Source organism: Grus americana, chromosome 26 (genome assembly GCF_028858705.1).
Source record: "Grus americana isolate bGruAme1 chromosome 26, bGruAme1.mat, whole genome shotgun sequence".
NCBI lineage: Eukaryota > Metazoa > Chordata > Aves > Gruiformes > Gruidae > Grus > Grus americana.
In genome coordinates, this window is record NC_072877.1 from 5,859,024 (window position 1) to 5,878,043 (window position 19,020).

The 19,020-nt window shown below is 45.7% G+C and overlaps 1 protein-coding gene across 14 annotated transcripts in view; it reads right to left on the reverse strand.

The window, feature by feature from the left end:
- The window catches only part of AAK1 (AP2 associated kinase 1), an 88,478-nt gene that overhangs the window by 36,874 nt on the left and 32,584 nt on the right, over nt 1–19,020 (reverse strand). For 12 of the 14 annotated variants that reach the window (XM_054804375.1, XM_054804374.1, XM_054804377.1 and 9 more), the window contains exons 6-14: nt 12,439–12,560; nt 10,899–10,980; nt 8,822–8,954; nt 7,714–7,817; nt 6,647–6,726; nt 5,018–5,172; nt 4,629–4,909; nt 3,592–3,795; nt 460–689 (exon numbers count right to left, since the gene is read on the reverse strand). In XM_054804375.1, the coding sequence (XP_054660350.1) occupies nt 460–689; nt 3,592–3,795; nt 4,629–4,909; nt 5,018–5,172; nt 6,647–6,726; nt 7,714–7,817; nt 8,822–8,954; nt 10,899–10,980; nt 12,439–12,560 (1,391 nt within the window). The remainder of the gene's footprint in view (nt 1–459; nt 690–3,591; nt 3,796–4,628; nt 4,910–5,017; nt 5,173–6,646; nt 6,727–7,713; nt 7,818–8,821; nt 8,955–10,898; nt 10,981–12,438; nt 12,561–19,020) is intronic. The other 2 variants (XM_054804376.1, XM_054804388.1) reach the window with 1 other exon arrangement.

Genomic DNA, 19,020 nt, shown 5'->3' on the forward strand with positions numbered 1-19,020 from the left:
TAACCTTACCTACTCATACTCTGGTTGAGCATCCTGGTGTCAGGGATTAAAACAAGCATCATAAGCTTCTGCTGTGCCCATGTGGAGGCTTCCTGCCTGTAGACACTCTAAAGTGACCCAGCAAGTACTCCTGGGGAAGTGTTGATGCTAAGCAGTGAGTGTGAAGCACGCACCAGGGCTATCGGTGGAACAGCGAAATGACACTAGCTTGTGTAACCCAGAGGAAGGCCCTGCTGGCTTAGTCAAGCGCTCAGGACGACTTCTGCCCTTAGGAAAGTTTTTCAGCAACTTTCTGCCAAGCCCTAAACTGTGGCCTTGGGAAGGCAAGGACTCATTTAGACCACAGAGTTTGCTGCCTACCTTCATCTCATAGCTTCACCTAGGAAATCTCTGTGAAGAGCCTCCTCTCCTCCACTCCCTCCCTCCACACCCTGTGACACCAAGTGAGCAGCCGCTTACTTGGACTTGTTGAGACTGGCTTCAGCAGCAGCTGCCTGCAGGAGCTGGGTTGACTTGCTGGCTGGAACCCCAAAAACCACGCTGTGGGTCACATCACTCAGAATCCTCCTGTGTCCTGCACGCTGTGTCTTGGGGGAGGACGGAGGGGTGAGAGAACCCAGCTTCTGCCCTTGCACTGCTGCAGGGGGTGTAGTTTGAGGTTTTTGCTGTTGCCTCATTTGTGCCTGCATCTAGGAGAGAAAGTAAAATGTTCTGTCCTTATTTGTGAGCAGCAGCCATGATGAAAACACAGCTGTATGCTGGAGGATCTGACCTTCAAGTCACAGACTGGGGATTGTTGGGGGAGGGGGAATAAAACAGGGGGGAATTTGCTGGTCTATAGTATTTCATGATTAGTATAAATGCACAAGCAGAGACTTTCTCCCCTGTCTATGGTGCAGCTCTGGAGGCAAAGCCTCTATCGGCACTTGTTATTAAAGGCTAGCTGGTCTCAGAAACTTGCTCATGGGTAAAGAGGTTGAGATCCAGGGCAGAGGTAAAAAAAGAAATCAGATAATATGAGTCTTCTCATATGGATACACGGAGTTGGGCAAGATGAAGAACAGATAATGTGTGATTGAGGTCAAATCCCTAAAGGAGTACAGGCCTCCTGCAGAAGTCTTGTGCAGGAAGCTTTCTTAGCTTTCTCTTAGGGAAGAGAAAATAAAAAAGAAACAAACAAGAAAGCAAGGACCACAGGAGCAACATTTGTCATTAAAATCTGGAGGAGAAAAACAGGCACCTTTGGTTTAGGTGTAAGCCAAGACAGCCCAGCTACGAACCCTTTGGAAACTTCAAGGGGTTTCCTCAAACTGATCTTATTTTTCCATTACCTCAGTCTTGTGTTAAACTCACAAACCCATAAATACTTGAAATATTGTTTTGTAGTGATAAATATCAGCATCACCTCCAATTATGGGATTTTTCAAAATCTGTCAGTGAAATATCATGGTGGGATTTAAAAGCAGGAAAACCAGGATGCAAAGAGCAGAAAGCTGTGCGTGTCACCTCCACTGCCTGGGCACTGGCTCCCTGTTCCCCACCCCATATCATCCCAGGCCGTTTTCAACCAAGGAAGACAGATGAAAGACTTGGAAAGACCTAAAGAGGGCAATGAGAACAAAAAGTTACATCCCCAGTGTGGTGTTTAACTACAGTGGGGCAAGGCAAGCAAGTGGTTAGCTGTCTTGCTTTTCATCTGGCATTTTCAGGCAGACTAATTCACTGCACCTGAGAAGCAACCTGACCTGACTGCTTCTAATGCACCTACCTTACATCTTGCTATATAGGTCACTGCAGAACAGTACATTTGGTGCTGAGAAATAAAAAGGCAGCACCAAAATCTCCGCAGAAATGAATGCAGAGCTTATTAAGCTGAAGTCTTGCAATGTGAAAAGGTTTTGACGGGTCCTGGCATGGTATCTTCTCCTCAGAGACTCTGCTCTGCAGAGACCATGTCTCAGTATCATTTTCTAAATGAGCCGACCACTGCTTTTCCCCTCCTGACTGCCGCAGGAGTGGAAAAGTGTCCAGACATGTCCATTCTGATCAGCCTTCCAAGGGGATAAGGCTAGTTTTCAATCCAGCTGATGTAATAAAATTAAGACTGTTTTTGTGCTAGTGAATCACAGCAAAAGCTCTTTAGAGGTGCACTTCAATACTACATTTTCAGGCATTTCTCCTCTAAAAGGAACGGGGTAATAATGGGCATCATACAAGACCTGTCTGCATGTACTGAAAATCTCCCACCAACTTCTATAAACTGACTTGCCCCAGATCATTCAGCAAATCAGTAACAAGATCAGGAACATGACAGTTCCAAGCTTGCCACCTACCCTAATGACCAGCTTAGTGCTGAAAATTAATACAAAAGCAAAGGGGGTGAATTTGACAGAGCCTTAAGACACATCAGACAGTAAAGCAAACAATGCTTCCCCAGCATTGCTCAGGTCACTGGCCGACGGAGTTTATTAGTCAAATTAATTCCTGATGTCACTTCAAAGGGAGCATGCTCAAGAGATGAATTAGGTCCCAAATGACTGGCAACTCATGAACAAGCAGCACAAATTGACCCTTAGTTTGGACTCAAATACTGTGTACCTGAAGTGGTTTGTTATCAGATACCGTTTGCTTTGCACACATGCAACCTGGCGCAGCAAAATAACAGGCAGCCTCCTCTTGCCTGGTGCCTGCACATGCTTTCTTTCCAACACACAACTAGAGTTAGGGACATCCCTTTGAGTTCCCAAAAACAAGCAAGAGCGGATGGGATTGCGCAGGAATGAAATCAAAAGGCACAGTTTCCTCCCACATGTACTGCAGCGACACTTTGGCAACAGGGATCCTGCCCTCTGGCCCAGCTCCCCTGCCTTTAACACTGCGGACAGCTGGCTATTTCCCTGCTGCAGACAGCCATATTTTCCATTAAGTAAAGAGCATTTATTTTGGACACACGTTCAGATGATTAGTAAAGTGGATGCTTTATTTATTTTTAGATATGGTGCTTTGAAAAGTCTCCTTTCCGTAGTATTCATTAAGGAAAAAAGTTATCCCAATGCCAGAAACAACCAGTAAGGTTGCTGGCACCTTCCTCTGCATCGGAGCCCTGAATACGAGATGGAAGTTTTCCAAACAAGCAGCAACATAAAGTTCTGTTGCCTGGTGCCCATCCTGACGTATGAAGTACAAATAATTTTTAAAACAGTTTAATCACATGTCTTCCAAGGCAGTGTGACAGGGGAGGGATAGAGACAAGCTGCATTAAGCAGCTACTTATATCTTTTCATCTGCTTTCTACTCATCCTCTACTCATCTTCTTTCTATGGACCTAGAGCACAACTCCAGAGTCCAGCAACCCACTGCAAAGAGCAGTCCAAAACAACTGCACACATTTCTGAGGCAGCAGGGTTAGTGCTGACATCTGCCACTCAGTAATAATGAGCCAGCAGCCCCTAGAGCACCTATTGCCTGTGCTCTCTGGCTCCAAAAAGCCAGCTGCCCTGCTGGGGTGTTCCTGGCACAAAGGACCTGGCAGGAGACCACTTGCCAGTACTCCAAATCCTGCTGCCCTGTTCCTTCTCCCAAGGCTCTTACCACTTGCTCCTGTGGTGGTGCTGGCTGGGCCACACTTTGCTGGGCTTGGGGCTGTGGCGGTGCCGGGGCTTGTTGCTTTTGCTGAACTGCTGTTACTGCTGTCTTCTGCTGCATTGCTGCCTGCTGGGCCATCATCTGCTGCTGCTGGTAATAGTTCTGCATCAGCTGCTGCTGTGCTGGCGCTCCTTGCTGCATCACTGGGAACTGGGAAACAACCAGATGTTGAGCCACTTGTTGCGCAGCTGGGAACTGGAGTGCCACCGCCCGAACTCGGGGCCAGCCACAGGAATGATTACAGCCACTGCAAGTGGCAAAGCAGTAATAGGTTGCGATGGCTCGGAGACCATCTGCAAAGGAGTGGTGGAAAATGGCCTTCTGGTCTGTCATTAGGTCCTTTCTGTGTTATGCCTGCCCACATGGGGCTCCCATGGCACAGACCATCCTGTGGTCCCAAACTCCTTTCTCCATTTTTATCAATTCTAAACCTTTCCCCACGATAGGAAGATTTACTGTCCTTTTGCTTCATCTCTTAAATATGCTTTAGCAGAGATCTGTGCTGCTATAAAGACCTCCGTTAAGCACATGACTCTGTCATCTAGACACATCCTGTCTAACACATCGTGTGTTCACAAGCCTCCCTATCGCCACAGTCTACCACAAAACCAGACCTGAATCTTACATGCCAGGCTTCTTTGTGTCACAAAGAGAGCAGAAGAGAAATTGTACCCCTCTGCTCATCAGCTGAGTGTTGACCTCAAGATCCTGAAACACTCTTGGAGCTGTAAAATCTTAACCAGCACTGCTTATTTTATGTTTGTAGATGACAAAACTCTCTCAAGGTCTTCCACGTTGACAGTTAAAAATGCCAGCCTTGCACAGCAAAAAATCTTGCTAGCGAACTGGAGACGCATTGGAAAATGCATAAAAACTGCACCTCTCCCCACAACAAACAGGGGACTTACCATAAATGCAAAGATACAGCCTCGCAGGCCTCTAGCACAGGAAGCATGCAACAAGCACAGCCACGTACACCTTACCTGCTGAGCTTGCATCATCTGCTGCTGCTGGTAATATGCAGCCTGCTGCTGCTGCTGTTGCTGTTGCAGAAGCTGCTGCTTCAAGAAAAGTTGCTGTTGATGCTGAGGTGTGGCTTGGGGCTGAGAAGAAGGGACTTGGGGCTGCGCCTGAGAGGCCTGCTGCGGAGCTGGCACCTGCTTGGCTTGTGGCTGTGCCGGAGTCTGTTGAGGTGCTGCTTTTTGCTGGGGGACACTTGCAGGGAGTGAAGGCTGACCACTGCCCAGGGCAGCAGGTCCTGCAACTGGTAGGAAAAATAAATAAATAAAAAAAAAAATACAGCCTTGTTAGATCAAGGTGAACCAGAGCCCTGTGGTACACAGTGCCCAGCAGGAAGAAAACAGCGTTTCACCTTGTGGCTGAATGGCTGCTTGAGTGGTGGGTCTCTTCCTAGGCGTCAGAGCTGGCTGAATGGGTAAAATTCCAGGGTTGGGTTGCGTCTGTCCTGCTTTAGGTCTCTGGCGGGGTGCTATGGAAGTTTCTGTTGTAGGGATGGGATCTGTCAGTCTATAAAATAAGGTAAGGAATACAAGGAAGAGAAGTAAGAGCACAACCTTTGTTCGTCTGATAGTTGGTGCATGCAATACGTAGGGGTTTAAAAACTCATCCATAGTTTAGCAGTATGTGACCAATAAACGTGAAACACTTGTGGGCATCCAGACACATATCTACTCTTTCCAGAAAACTGCAAGCACAGTAAAACTTAACGGATGCATTCACAACAATTAATCCAACACACTCATTTTGACTTCTTTGCCAATTGTGGCATATTCTCCTGTTGGACAGCTGGAACTTGTAAAAATCACTTAACTCATTCAAATATTTGCTACAACATATTGTTTAAATCCACTTAGAGTTCTGGATGAGCAGATGAAGGACATAAATTAGCTTAAGAAAACCTGGTACCTGTGGGCAGAGTTGTCTACATTGCCATTTTTAGAAGCACCTTAACTTTAGTACATCTACCCCAGACTCAAGTCATTGCACCTCTTCTGATCTCTGCTCAATATTTACTGAACTCCAAAAATGCAGAGCAACAGAGCCAAGAAGCCAGACACCACCCTTGCCCTTCTGCAGATACGTTTGCTTGTTAGATATTAAGTTTTCTACCAATGTAAGGGTAACCGCACTCAATTAGACAAACAAAGCAGACTCCCAGGACTGACAGACAGGAGGAGGGATGCCCTATTTCAGAGTCTGAAGAAAACTGCTGGCTTTGGAGTGCCCACTGCTGTTCTGCTCACTTTGGAGTAAAATAATGTACAAGTTTTGTCTAGCCATATTTCTAAGTCTCCTTCACAGTATTGTAAGCAGAGTAAGCAGCAGCAGAAGAGAAAAAAAACCCACAGCAGTACAGTGGTTTCCCCACTAATTGGGCTCCTCAGATGGAGACTGCTTGGGCTTTCATGTGCGTCCCCCCATCCCAGAAGAAATTATAGGACTCTTGCAGAAATCACAGCAATTTCATACAGTAATTACTGGGTCAGGCTATCATCTGCCGAGGGTCAGACTGAAACAGCAATAGTCCCCAGTGCGTTTTCTCAGCAGATTTGCGTTCTTTGGGCCACTTCCAGGCCTGCTGCAGTCTTTCTACTGACTTTGCTCTCAGGTACTCTGGGTACTGCCTCCAGATAGATGACACAGGAGATTCATCTAAGTGCACGAACTTCAAGTGCTGCTGTCAAGTAATGTCTTCATTACAAAAAGCCTAGCTGTTGAGTCATGCTGAGTATCACCCAAGCCCCACTCCCACCCCCCCATGCAGAGAAATTTCCCCTAATATCTGCATTTTCTGCCTTTCAGATCAATGGTTATTTATGTCATTGAGGCAGAAGCCTCAGGACTGCAGTGTTTGTCTCCACGTGTAAATGTAAGCCCGCAAGGAAGCGGCTAAATATACCAAGCATCTTTCCTTATAAAGAGCAGAAAGAGAACAGACAATAAAGAGAGAGAGGGCTGAACTTAATGCAGATGCTGTTACCTGGCCTTTGGTTGACTCTTCTTTGCAGCAGCTTCACTTGCTTTAACCGGGTCTGGGAGTTTAGCGGGGATTGGAGAGTTCTGTGGATCCCAAAAACACAGGATTTTGTATTTTGAGGGCAGAAAACAGAGTCAGAAATAATTGGCAAAAGTATCGCAATGAAACGGGGAGATTAGAGGATCTCCAAAGCAATTATTCATCATGCTGGACAAACCGCTCAATGTTCATGTCACGAAGGGACAGTAGTTTGGGAGAACCTTTAAAAGGGAAGAATATGGTTCAGCTTTTTGACCATTTGCTACACATGGAATCTGAACACAAAGTTTCACAGCACACCCTGGGTATTTTTAAAAGACAACCTGGGGAGAACAGCAACAATACTTATTAATACTACTATAAAAAAAATACAGGCATAATAGTACCAAAGCCACGTCTTATTCATAAAGACCATAAATAACCACCTGCACATGGGGAAAAAAAAAAAGTTTCTTCTTACCTGGAAACAACAAAATAAAATATCGTGTCACAGATGTCCGTAACACCGTAAGAAACTACTTGTCACCTCTATTTTTCAACTGAAGTCTACAAAGACACACTAAGAAGGGGCAAATGCTTGTGTAAGGTGTGATGTTGTTCAAACGCAAGTTGGCTAGTCCCAGCCAGACGGCAGACGCAAAACCGCTATGTTTAAAACCAACTGCAGCACAAATTACACATGCTATGATGAATGTGCCCGGAAATCAAATCGGTTTCACAAGCTCGGCCTAATTTTCCATGTTCGCATGCACAAGATCTCTTGGTTGGCCTCACATGGTAACTGGGTGAGGAGGTAAATCAGGGACAAGCAGAAATAAACAACATATGAAACAAAGCCCTGGTTCCTGCCCCTGCCCTCCCAAAAAAACCTCAAACAGCACTGCTAATTTAAAAAAAAATAAAAAAAATCCTCCTAATTACAGAACTATGGAACAACCAACAGAATATGGCAGAATGCTCAATATTCAGCAATTGCCACCCCCAGTCTCCTCCCACAATGCCCTACATCAGTCCACTCCTTTGCTACTCACCTGCACATTCTGGACCGGGCATTCCTTCTTTGCCAATCTGAATGCAAAGTAGGAGACCTGATAAATATCAGGTCTCTTATCAGGGTCTGGCTCAAGCATATACCCTTTAAAAGACAGAGACACTGATATCAGAGCAATAGAACAGACAGACTCATGCAAGCCATTTGTGGCAGAGCTACATTTGGTATAACCAGAGGCTGCCTTGCCTCCTTCAAAGCATCCAGTCAGTGCTCAGTGGGGCCAAGCTCATCGTCAGGGTCAGAGAGAAAGGGACAAGATAGACAGGAGATATTTTCCAACACAGCTATGAACAATTTGTAGCTGCTATCGAAGGCTCTGGGCAAGGACGGGAAATGCAGCCAGCCTGGTCAGGGATTAGCATCGGTTTCAACTTCTGCATTTCCAAGTGAACCCGCAGGAAAAAGAGCTTGATCCAACCCTGGTGTGTCAGCGGGGCAGTAAGACAGACCAGCCGTCTATACCACCACCCGGGCTTAAGTAAAGAAAATACCAGGCTGCTCTGCAAACACATCCAACTCTGTGTTATTCAAGATTGTGGCTAGGAAAAAAAAAAATAAAAATCAAATGCTGCGCTGAAAACAAGAGAGCTACCCGAGCTTTGCCAAGAGTAGTGCATTGTACCCTTAATTACACATTCACTCTAGTCAGTAGGTTATTTATAAATCATTTCAGTTCTGTTTCTCAGTTCACAGAAGATGAATTCTTATCGCCAGTCTAAGTCACTGTGGTTCTTTTCAGTTCCTTATCCAAACAAATTTATTACTGGAGAAATAAGTTTCTGCATAAATAGGCTTATTGTGCAAGTTTCTGTAGGACTCAAACCAAATGGTTGTCTGTTTTCCTGCCTTTCCACAGAGTTCACTACAGCCTAGCTAAATAAAAATCTCTTCGTCGCAATTTCTTTCAAAGAGTGATCTCCTAAGCTACTAAAAGATCACTTCATCTACCGCTGTGTGCAAGCAAGTCTCTTAAAAGAGGAGAAACACCAACAGTTTTACTGTAGGAGCAGGGACTATAAGAACAAAACACCTCTGTTAATTTATTTAGTTCTGCGGAAGTAGATTATGCCACTGTCGGAGACACTCACGGATGAGGCAGTGCATGTCTTGTGAGTGCCGAGAATTATCTGGAATGGTGAAATTGCCATCACAGATTGCCACCTGACTCTCCCCAAATGGCAAGGTGAAGTAACACAGCTTGTACAGTAAACAGCCAAGGGCCTGAGGAGAGAGAACAGAGCAAAGGATTTAACAAACTGAAGTGAAGCAGGGAATGGCACAATTTAAATACAGATAACGAGGAGAGTGCTCTAGCTTGTTCTACTACAGGGGTCCTGCATGACGCCAGGCCTATATTTTAACATCCCTGCAACCGACTTGAAAACAAGTATAGCTTTATATGGGAAGATAAACACATGAAGAGCTCTCCCTTGCTAGGCTGAGAATCTGTAACCTGGGGGACTGTGTGAGTATCACTACACCCCCCCCCGAGCTACACACAGTGTAACCTGCAAAAGCAAAGCCTGTTTCTGCCACATACTGGAAGGAAAAAGCAAAGTAATAGCAAAAATAAATGGTAATTATCATCCCTAATACATTTATTCTGCCAAAGAAAAATCCAAACTGTTTGCAAGCTTAAGTTCAAACAACCTTTCAGCTGTTTTAAATATGTACCAGGGAGAGATACACAGATAAGTCTGCAGGCTGCTAGGTTATATCACCCTTCCATCTATTTCTGTGCTGCTTTTGACAGCAAGAACCACCACCTATTTCAAAAGAAAATACAAGTTTTGCACAAAGGGCTAGTTATGAAACGCTCCCACCATCTCAGAGGGGAGAGGGGGAAACGTTTCCTAATTCTAAGCAACTCATCATCAGCTTCTATCTTTTGTCATAGGATTTCACAATTAAATTGCAATCTAGTTGAAAATAACCTCGATGAGATTTAAGGAAAGGGAGGTTACAAGTGGGACAAACGCTGCACCAGGCCTTGAAGTTGAGGCCCCACGGTGCACATCACCACAGGCTCGTTTGGAAATGCTCAGCGAGTCACCAGAACAGAATCCCTTCCATACCAGGAAGAAAAGAGCCGTTCGAGCCTTCAGGTCTCCGCCTTTCCACATTATCACAGGAAGGAGTGTACATTCGAGGCCCTGACAATCCTTTCATGCTGTTACAGCTGTGGCCTTCCCTCTCCGGGTCTCTCGAGTGATCCGGCACTGGTACAGGGCCCAGTTCTACAAACCTCCTGCTGAACTCAGCGGTGCAAGAGCCCCAGAGGAGCTGCTGCATTCCTGACTCCAAGCTGAGCTCACAGGGAGGACAGAGGACTCTTCCCAGCAGATGTCACGGCAGCAGTTTTCCCTCTTGTATATGCAGATGCAGAGCTATTGAGAATACATTAAAACTCTCCTTAGACTGCTTCTGCCTTGTTACTTCCTAGCTCAGGGCTTCAGAATCCATACAAACATGCTCTGAATTAGCATTTTAAGCACATCCTATTTGCTGAATTGCCACTACACTACAAACAGCACAGAGTTTTTTTCATCTCCATCCCAACTAAAGGGAAGCCTTCCATCCTTGATCAGGTTAGCCAGTAATGAATTACACCACAGTTGCATTTTGCTCTCAACATGAAAAGTGTGGCAAGATCACACTGATCATTAGAAACAGCAGTGCAAAAGCTTGGTCTTGGGCCAGGTTTGACAATTCAGACCTGCATTACACTGTCCAGGATAGGCATACGACTGCTCCTGAGGGAAGGTCTATTTTTCTGAGCTCTCTACTAAATTCTGACCAGTAACTTTGATTTCACATGCTTGCTACCCAACCCAGGCACAAGAAGTCACAATACTCTGAATTTTCTGGTTTAACTCTTAAAATACGAAATCAGGTTTGCACTGTTCAACCCTGGAATTTCATATGTATCTAAATTAAAACCACATGGGAGGCAGCATGCAAAGAAGCATGAGTGCTTTATCCACAAGCCACCCTGGTCAGCAGTCACCCATCACAAACACCAAGCAGAGGAACTTCTTTATTCAGAAACTGTCCAGTCTCTTATGGAAACCAGGTTAGTCCCAGCCAGAAAGTTACCCTGTCATTATGGTAATGAAAGCAAGCTGCAACCTGGCTGTATGACATTAAGCCGTTTTTTATACATACCCATATGTCTGCTTTTGTAGTTATAAGTTTGCCACTATACAGGTTGACCATTTCTGGTGCTCTATAGGATAACGTAGTATACCTGTAGCAGAAAGATCAATCAGTGAGTTCAAAATGGACATCGGATACATTTTCACTGTGTCACATTCCCAAATAATTCAAAATTCACTCTTTCCCTATTCGTTTTAGGGAAAGGGATACTAAAGATGACAATCTATTGGAAAATCTTTTAACAACAGTAGATTATTGTTAGAGGTGCATGGCAGTTGCTAACTACTGCAAACTCCCCGGTGAAACCAAAGCAGTAACCAAGATCCTTTCTAAAGCAAGCAATTTACTCACAAAACAGTACAGTCACTTTAAGAACAGAAACATTCAAGGATTCAGAGCGTTAACAAGGTCAGTAGTTGAATGTCCTCTGTGATGTCCTCACTGCTGGGGCCTCGGCCAACTGTATTACAAAGATTGTAACTGGATACGTGGCTCCTAATAAATAGACTCCCATACTAGGACTCCTGCTCAGAGTCATTGTAAACAAGGAAAGGTTATTTTCCATCTCAAACTATAGCTAGAATCTGCCTCGTTTTAACAAATCACTACAAATAGAAAAGCTGAAAACTGCACCAGAGTTTAAGAGACTCTTATGATAAGATTTCCTATCAGTAGGGCTATAATCTCTGCTGTGGCACCTTGCATGCTATTTACCTTGATCACAGGAAAGCATTGCTAAAGGCAAAGTTTTTGTAGGCTTGTTAATAAGTGTACAAACAGGGCATTCCAAAGGGACTGCAAAGCCAGACTAGGACTGCTCTAAAACCTGCAGTCAAACAAGTCCAGGAAATCTGTGCAGGTGTGATTGAAGACTAACAAAAAGGAGGCATTTGCACACATTTCTAACATGCTGTTTTCTAGCCAGAACATTTTTTTAACAGAACTGGAGAGTTTGCAGCAGTGATGATGTTAAAACTGAAGAAAGACCAAGGACCTGGAGTCTGCTCCATTCCTGGTCTAGGTCCTGCTAAGTAGCAGCTAAGTACCATTTTTAAAAGGCATCAAGGTGCACCTAGTTGCTACCACTACAGCTGGTCCTGCACAGGGCAAGAGAAGGAGCCATTAAACATCTCAAAGTTCTTACATTTTGTGAAGAGCTGAGGAGTTAGGCCATGCATTCCCTTAGTCACTGCAAGGATTTATGACGAGGGGCTCATGGAGGACAGGGATTTTGTCATCTGCTGTACTGGAGCTCAAGCCAAGATAGATGAGGGACAGAGATGGACTGACCTCTTACATAACAGAGCAAGTCACTACATTGTCAAGGTGGGCAACTTCTCTGCATTAGTACACTCAGTCTTTCTGGTCCAAAGCAATTACATCAAGCTCAATTTATGGTTTCACCTTCCCCCAGGCACCTTTTTACCTGTGGCAGACACTTCTGTGCAGCAGCATCCAATCTGTTGCAACAGGCCCAAGTAAAATTTAGTCCTGGCACAAGAAAAAATTATCCTACAAACTCTGATTTGAAAAGGAAAAGCACACTTACTTTTTGATCTCCTCCTCTACTGCATTCACCCCTTCTGTTTGAGGGTTCTGGAATTTGTTAGTAGCACTTCCAAAGTCACACAGGACATAGTGGCCACGATCGTGGAGCAGAATGTTTTCAACCTACAAGCATCACAGACAAATACAAAATCGCTCAGACAAAAAAAAAAAAATCATTTGTTTTCTTTAAATGAGCCAGAGTTTTTAGTGCCTGAAGACATGTCAGACACGTCTGACATAAAAGCATAATATGATAGCAAAGAAAATACGCATCAAAACTCTGTCACATCTCCTAAAATAGAAGTCAAATCATGGAAGCATAGTTGTAACACTGCCTTCCATCCTGCCACCTCTCCTTTCTCCTTTTGCAAGCACATGACCTTGCCTCTAAGACTACTGTGTGCTTCAGGAGAAGAACTGGGTCCCGGTGTCTTTAGTGCTCAACTTCCCTGAGCTACTATGACCCACAGTCTGGCATCCGAATTTGAGACAGCTAATACCAGCTGTCCACAGCTTTATTCAGGGGATATCCCCTCGCTGTCTAGTGGGCAGAGAGGAGGCAAATGGATGACAGCATACACACTTCTATACTTTATGGAATTATAATACATCTCCAGTTCTTTGCCTGCATTTCATCTGTCGCTTCAGGTCTCATTCAAACCAAACGTCAGCTTATGCTCCCACATTAGTTGCTTGTTATCAGAATGTGTTGGGTACCCCATATTCCCTAAACAGTGGTTGTATCAGGAGAGGTTCCTCCAGGCTGCTGAGAAGACGACTCCTTTCTTTCAAGTATTAGTTGGTAGCTTGAATCAGACAACTGAAACAAATGCTGAAACAAACACCTGGGATTGCTGAGAAAAAAATAAATTAAATCAGAGTCACTGCCTTTCCCCTAAATACTCACACTTAATCGTGCACTAACAAAAATCTAGCCTGCATTCACCTAGGAAAGCTAAATGTTATGACACTGACATCAGATGTGGAAAAACCTGGGTTCAGTTCTTTGCTTTGGCAGAGCATCCCTGTATCCCAGTTCCTCATCTGCACGGTGGCGTTAACAGCATGTTCTTTCAAGGGAACACACACAATTTTTAACGTATTTATCTTCAATCAATGTCAAATGCTCAGATGCAACGATGAGATAAAACATACTGCTTGCATTTTTAAAAAAAAAAAAAAATCACCACATATGTATTCGCTAACAAAACCGTTTGGAAGTAGACCTCCCCATCAGGGATGATCTTCACAAGAAGAAAAGAAAAAGGAGGAGTCAGCATTTTAAGCATCAGAAAACACAGCCAAATTAGAGCAGCTGAGGGGGGAAACGCTGACTTGAAACCAAGGGTTAAACAACACCCCTTCCCCCCTCTGCTATCCATCTGCTTTGAATAAAGCATTGCACACAGATGTTCTCCCTAGCAGATCAATACTGACAGCCTTATTCCCTTTTCCCTGCAAATACTCGTCAAACATTTCCAGAAGAATCCTTCCACTTTATCTGGCTGAGAAGTCTGACAAGACTTCTCACTGATGCATCCTCCAAGTTGTGTTAAACATCAGCACTGGACTATCCAGCCACTAGGCTTGGTCAGTAACTTCCAGAATAAAATAAAATAAAATAATTTTAAAAAGAGCAAAATAAAGTACCTGAGAATTACTGCTACTGACTGCCAGGCCAGAGAAAACTGTCTTGCGAAAGGACTATGGAGGTGCCTTCTTCCAGTCAAAGACTCTGAAAGCTGCAACCCAGTTTCCAACATTGCTGAGTGCTTAAACTCTGGCTGCAGTCTTTGACATGCCCAAAAAGTCTGATTTAGACCCCAAACAAAATTCTTTAAGGGAAACAATGAGCTGCCTTAAGTTTTGTTAGTTACAGAACATAGCTAGCTTCTGTCTTTACTCTCTGAAACAAATGCCTTTCTTTGCTAAAGCCAGAAGTCATAGAAACACTGCACAGACACATACTGGGAGGAATGAGACTAACTAGCAAAACCAACCCACGTTATCCTCTCCTGAGAGCAATGGCTTCTAAGGCTCGTGGTTCTAAGTTCAGGTAGCAATTTGGGAGGGATGCACAACCCAGGTACACTTTGACTGCTTCCCAGCACCTTCAGGTCTCCCTAGAGATGTTTCAACTTCTCTTTCTCCCCTGGCACCATTCACTATTTACTTCAGAAAGCCTATTTAGTATTTCATAGCAAAGAAAGGAATGCAATGTGACATCCAAGAGCACCAACTGATTTTGGCACAGGCATATTCTTAACATAGTCGATACAAGGGTTTACCATTAGAGGACTGAACAATTTTACACCTCACGCTCTGAACACAGATCTGTCCAAACAAATTCCAGGCCAAGGCTTGTTGGTGGCATCAGGGGAAGACTTGGCATTGCAAAGAAGGGTGATGGAAGGCAGAACAATAACAGCAGCACAAAGTGACTGTCTTGTCACACCACAAACAAGTGCAATACTAGGAGGACTCTTGCTAAAGTGAAAGCAGAAGAAACTAAATCCTTAACATGAGAGCACAACCTTCTGGTTATTTCAGAAAGCAGGGAAAGGAAAGGAGACAGGTATCTTGATCAACAGCATCCTCTGGGTTGACTGACATAGTATTTTGCTGTATCCTGCTGTGTGTTTACTACAAGAAAAATCAGCCACACATCTGCAAGCCAGTCATCTACTCCTGGAACCCAATAGGTTCAGACTAGCACAAGCATCACAGGTAGAAGTGGGAGATCTCTCACTGCATAAAGCTCTGAGCTGTAGAAATCAAAGTTGGCTCTAAGCTGGTGCTTTGAGCACCAGGCATTATAGGGTGTGAGACTGGAAAGACAGGGTTAAACATAAAACAAGTTACGCAAACAACTGCCACTAGATATAGGGTAGTTGTGTAAATTGTTATCATCAGCCCTAGATAGATTTTCCCCTCCCTCCACCTCACTAAACCCTACTCCTCTGAGGTCAGACAGTTCTAGTTTCTCTGCATAGATTCCAACTTAGAAGCAGAGACTTCATGGCCAGAGTAATATAACAGATAGCCATAAGAAGGCTCGGCCATTTCTTCTTTGCCGTTAAAAGGCCTAATCTAAAGATATAGGAAGTGTTCTTACTCCAGAGAGAGGAGAACAAAAATAAACTCTTTAGGGAATGCCCTGCAGTAGCAATGGCCTATGAACCCTGAGAGTGAGGAACACACCTGCAAGAACAAGGAAAGGTAACCGCACAAGGCAAGCCTAGTACCAGCAGGCTCACACTGCCTCTATGGGGGTCCTAACTAGGGCACAGCTGCACGCGAGGGGCTTCCTAATTTTTAGGAAAAAACAGCACCAATATATTCCTGTTTTTGTGGCAGTCAGTCAAAACATGTGAAAGTTATCACACCCTGTACAGCACATCATTCAGCTGTAAGCACACAGGGACCGACTGACACAGCACCTGAGAGTTAACCAGCAGATCAGGAAGGAAAATCTTAAACACACACAGGGGTGACACACTATCTTTCTCGTGGCCTTTATTTGCAGTGAGATGCCCACTTTTGCCTATAGGCATGCTACTTCAAGGTGCTGTTGGTCACTTCCCACCAGCTGGAGATTGTGCCAACAGGAGGTTGTCCTGCTTCAGGCAAAGCCTGTTGGGTTAACTCAAAATCACAGCCGCAGGCCGCTGAAACTAATCCAGCTGCGTTTGTCTGAAAAGGCTTAAAGACTATTCACACGATCCCTTCTGCTGGCAGAACTCTCTGGACAGGAACCTCCAGTGTTAGAGCAACATCAAAGAGCTGGAAGAGAAAAAAGCCTCCAACCCCCATGTCTGCAAAGCCAACATCTGCCCACTCATCGACAGGGTTATGTTCATCCCAACAGAACACCTACCTGATGCATGTCTTTCCTTACACAAAAACTTTCTGGCCCTTAACCTCTCTTGGAATTGCAGATGATATCTAAATCATTAATTCTGTGGTAGTATTTAGATCCCCAATCGTGACTGGAGCTCCAGAGGTCATCACGACAGAAATAATACAATATTCAACTGGGAAACACGTCTCAAAGCAGAGAGGAGCCAACTCTCTGACCTTGGGCACGGCTTACCAACCAAGAGCCAGGCCTCGCAAACTTTACTGATCTAAGCACACAGTAGTGTGCACCAGGCCTGATGAACCCTGATGGGATTCATCTCTCTCAAAGCGGGACAAGGATCTTTGCCCAGGAACTAGCGGGGCTCATTGACAGAGCTTTAAACTAGGCTCGAAGGGAGAGGGGGATAACATCAGGCTTGCCAGCGACATGTTGTGGGATGATGTGCCCAGGTTGGAGGGACGAGGCACTGGCGAGGGCCCTCGGCCTACTGCTCAGAGACGTGCTGGACGCACTACAGCACGCTTGAAGCCTAGAGGAGATGAGCCAGGGGCTCCGGATGCAACAGGAACCAACAGGGTAACACTGGGAAGATACATCAAAAAGAATTCCAGCCACCCCAGTCAATGTCAGCCTCATTGGGGGCACAAGTGAAACGCCTCTACGCGAACACACGGAGCATGGGGAACAAACAAGAGGAGCTGGAGATGTGTGTGCCTGCAACGCTATGACCTTATTGGCATTACAGAGACATGGTGGGATGGCTCCTATGACTGGAGCACTGGGATGGAAGGGTACAGGCTCTTTAGGAAGGACAGGCAGGGCAGACGAGGAGGCGGTGTCGCCCTCTACATCAATGACCAGCTGGAGTGCATGGAGTTCCACCTGGGGATGGACGAGGAGCCGACCGAGAGCCTATGGGTCAGGATTAAAGGGAGGGCTGGAGCAGGGGACATCATAGCAGGGGTCTGCTACAGGCCACCTGACCAGGGGGACTGAGCAGATGAAGCCCTCTATAGGCAGATAGGAGCAGCCTCACGCTTACAAGCCCTGGTCCTTATGGGGGACTTCAACCACGCCGACATCTGTTGGAGGAACAATGCAGCTGAGCACAAGCAATCCAGGAAGTTCCTGGAATGTGTCGATGACAACTTTCTCCTCCAAGTGACATAGGAGCCCACGAGGAGAGGTGCCATGCTGGACCTTATTCTCACCAATAAGGAGGGCCTGGTAGGGGACGTTAAGCTCAAGGGCAGCTTTGGCTGCAGTGACCACAAAATGGTGGAATTCAGGATCCTCGGGGCAGCGAGGAGGGCGTGCAGCAAGCTCACTACCCTGGACTTCAGCAGAGCAGACTTTGGCCTCTTCAGGGATCTGCTTGGTAGAATACCATGGGACAAAGCCCTGGAAGGAAGAGGGGCCCAAGACAGCTGGCTAATATTCAAGGGTCACCTCCTCCAAGCTCAGGAGCAATGCATCCCAACAAAGAGGAAGTCAAGCAAAAACACCAAGCAGCCCCCATGGATGAACAAGGAGCTCCTGAGCAAAGTCAAAACAAAAAAAGGAAGCCTACAGAGGGTGGAAGCAAGGGCAGGTAGCCTGGGAGGAGTACAGAGAAACTGTCCGAGCAGCCAGGGAGCAGGTTAGGAAAGCCAAAGCCCTGACAGAAATTAGTCTGGCCGGGGATGTCAAGGAGAACAAGAAACGCTTCTATAGGTATGTCAGTGAGAAAAGGAGGACAAGGGAAAATGTGGGTCCCCTCCAGAATGAAATGGGTGATGTGGTTACCCAGGATATGGAGAAAGCTCAGGTACTCAATGACTTCTTCACCTCAGTCTTCACTGGCAAATACTTGAGCCATACTGCCCAGGTTGCAGAAGGCAGGGACTGGGAGAATGCAGAACTGCCCACTGTAGGAGAAGATCAGGTTCGAGAACATCTAAGGAACCTGAAGGTGCACAAGTCCATGGGACCTGATGAGTTGCATCCACGGGTCTTGAGGGAACTGGAGGATCAAGTGGCCAGGCCACTCTCCATCATATTTGAGAAGTCCTGGCAGTTGGGTGAAGTTCCTGCTGACTGGAAGAGGGGAAACATAACCCCCATTTTTAAGAAGGGAAAAAAGGAAGACCCAGGGAACTACAGGCCGGTCAGTCTCACCTCCGTGCCTGGCAAGATTATGGAGCACACCCTCCTGGAGACTATGCTCAGGCACATGGAAAATAAGGAGGTGACTGGTGACAGCCAACACGGCTTCACTAAGGGCAAATCATGCCTGACAAACTTGGTGGCCTTCTATGATGGGGTCACAGCGTCCGTGGATAAGGAAAGGGCAACTGACATCATCTACCTGGACTTGTGCAAGGCATTTGACGCTGTCCCGCACAACATCCTTGTCTCTAAATTGGAGAGACATGGATTCGATGGATGGACCACTCGGTGGATAAGGAATTGGCTGGATGGTCACACTCAAAGAGTTGTGGTCAACAGCTCAATGTCCAAGTGGAGAACAGTGACGAGTGGTGGTTCCTCAGGGGTCGGTACTGGGACCGGCACTGTTCAACATCTTTGTCGGCAACATGGACAGTGGGATCGAGCGCACCCTCAGCAAGTTTGCCAACGACACCAAGCTGTGTGGTGTGGTCGACACGCTGGAGGGAAGGGATGCCATCCAGAGGGACCCTGACAGGCTGGAGAGGTGGGCCCGTGCGAACCGCATGAAGT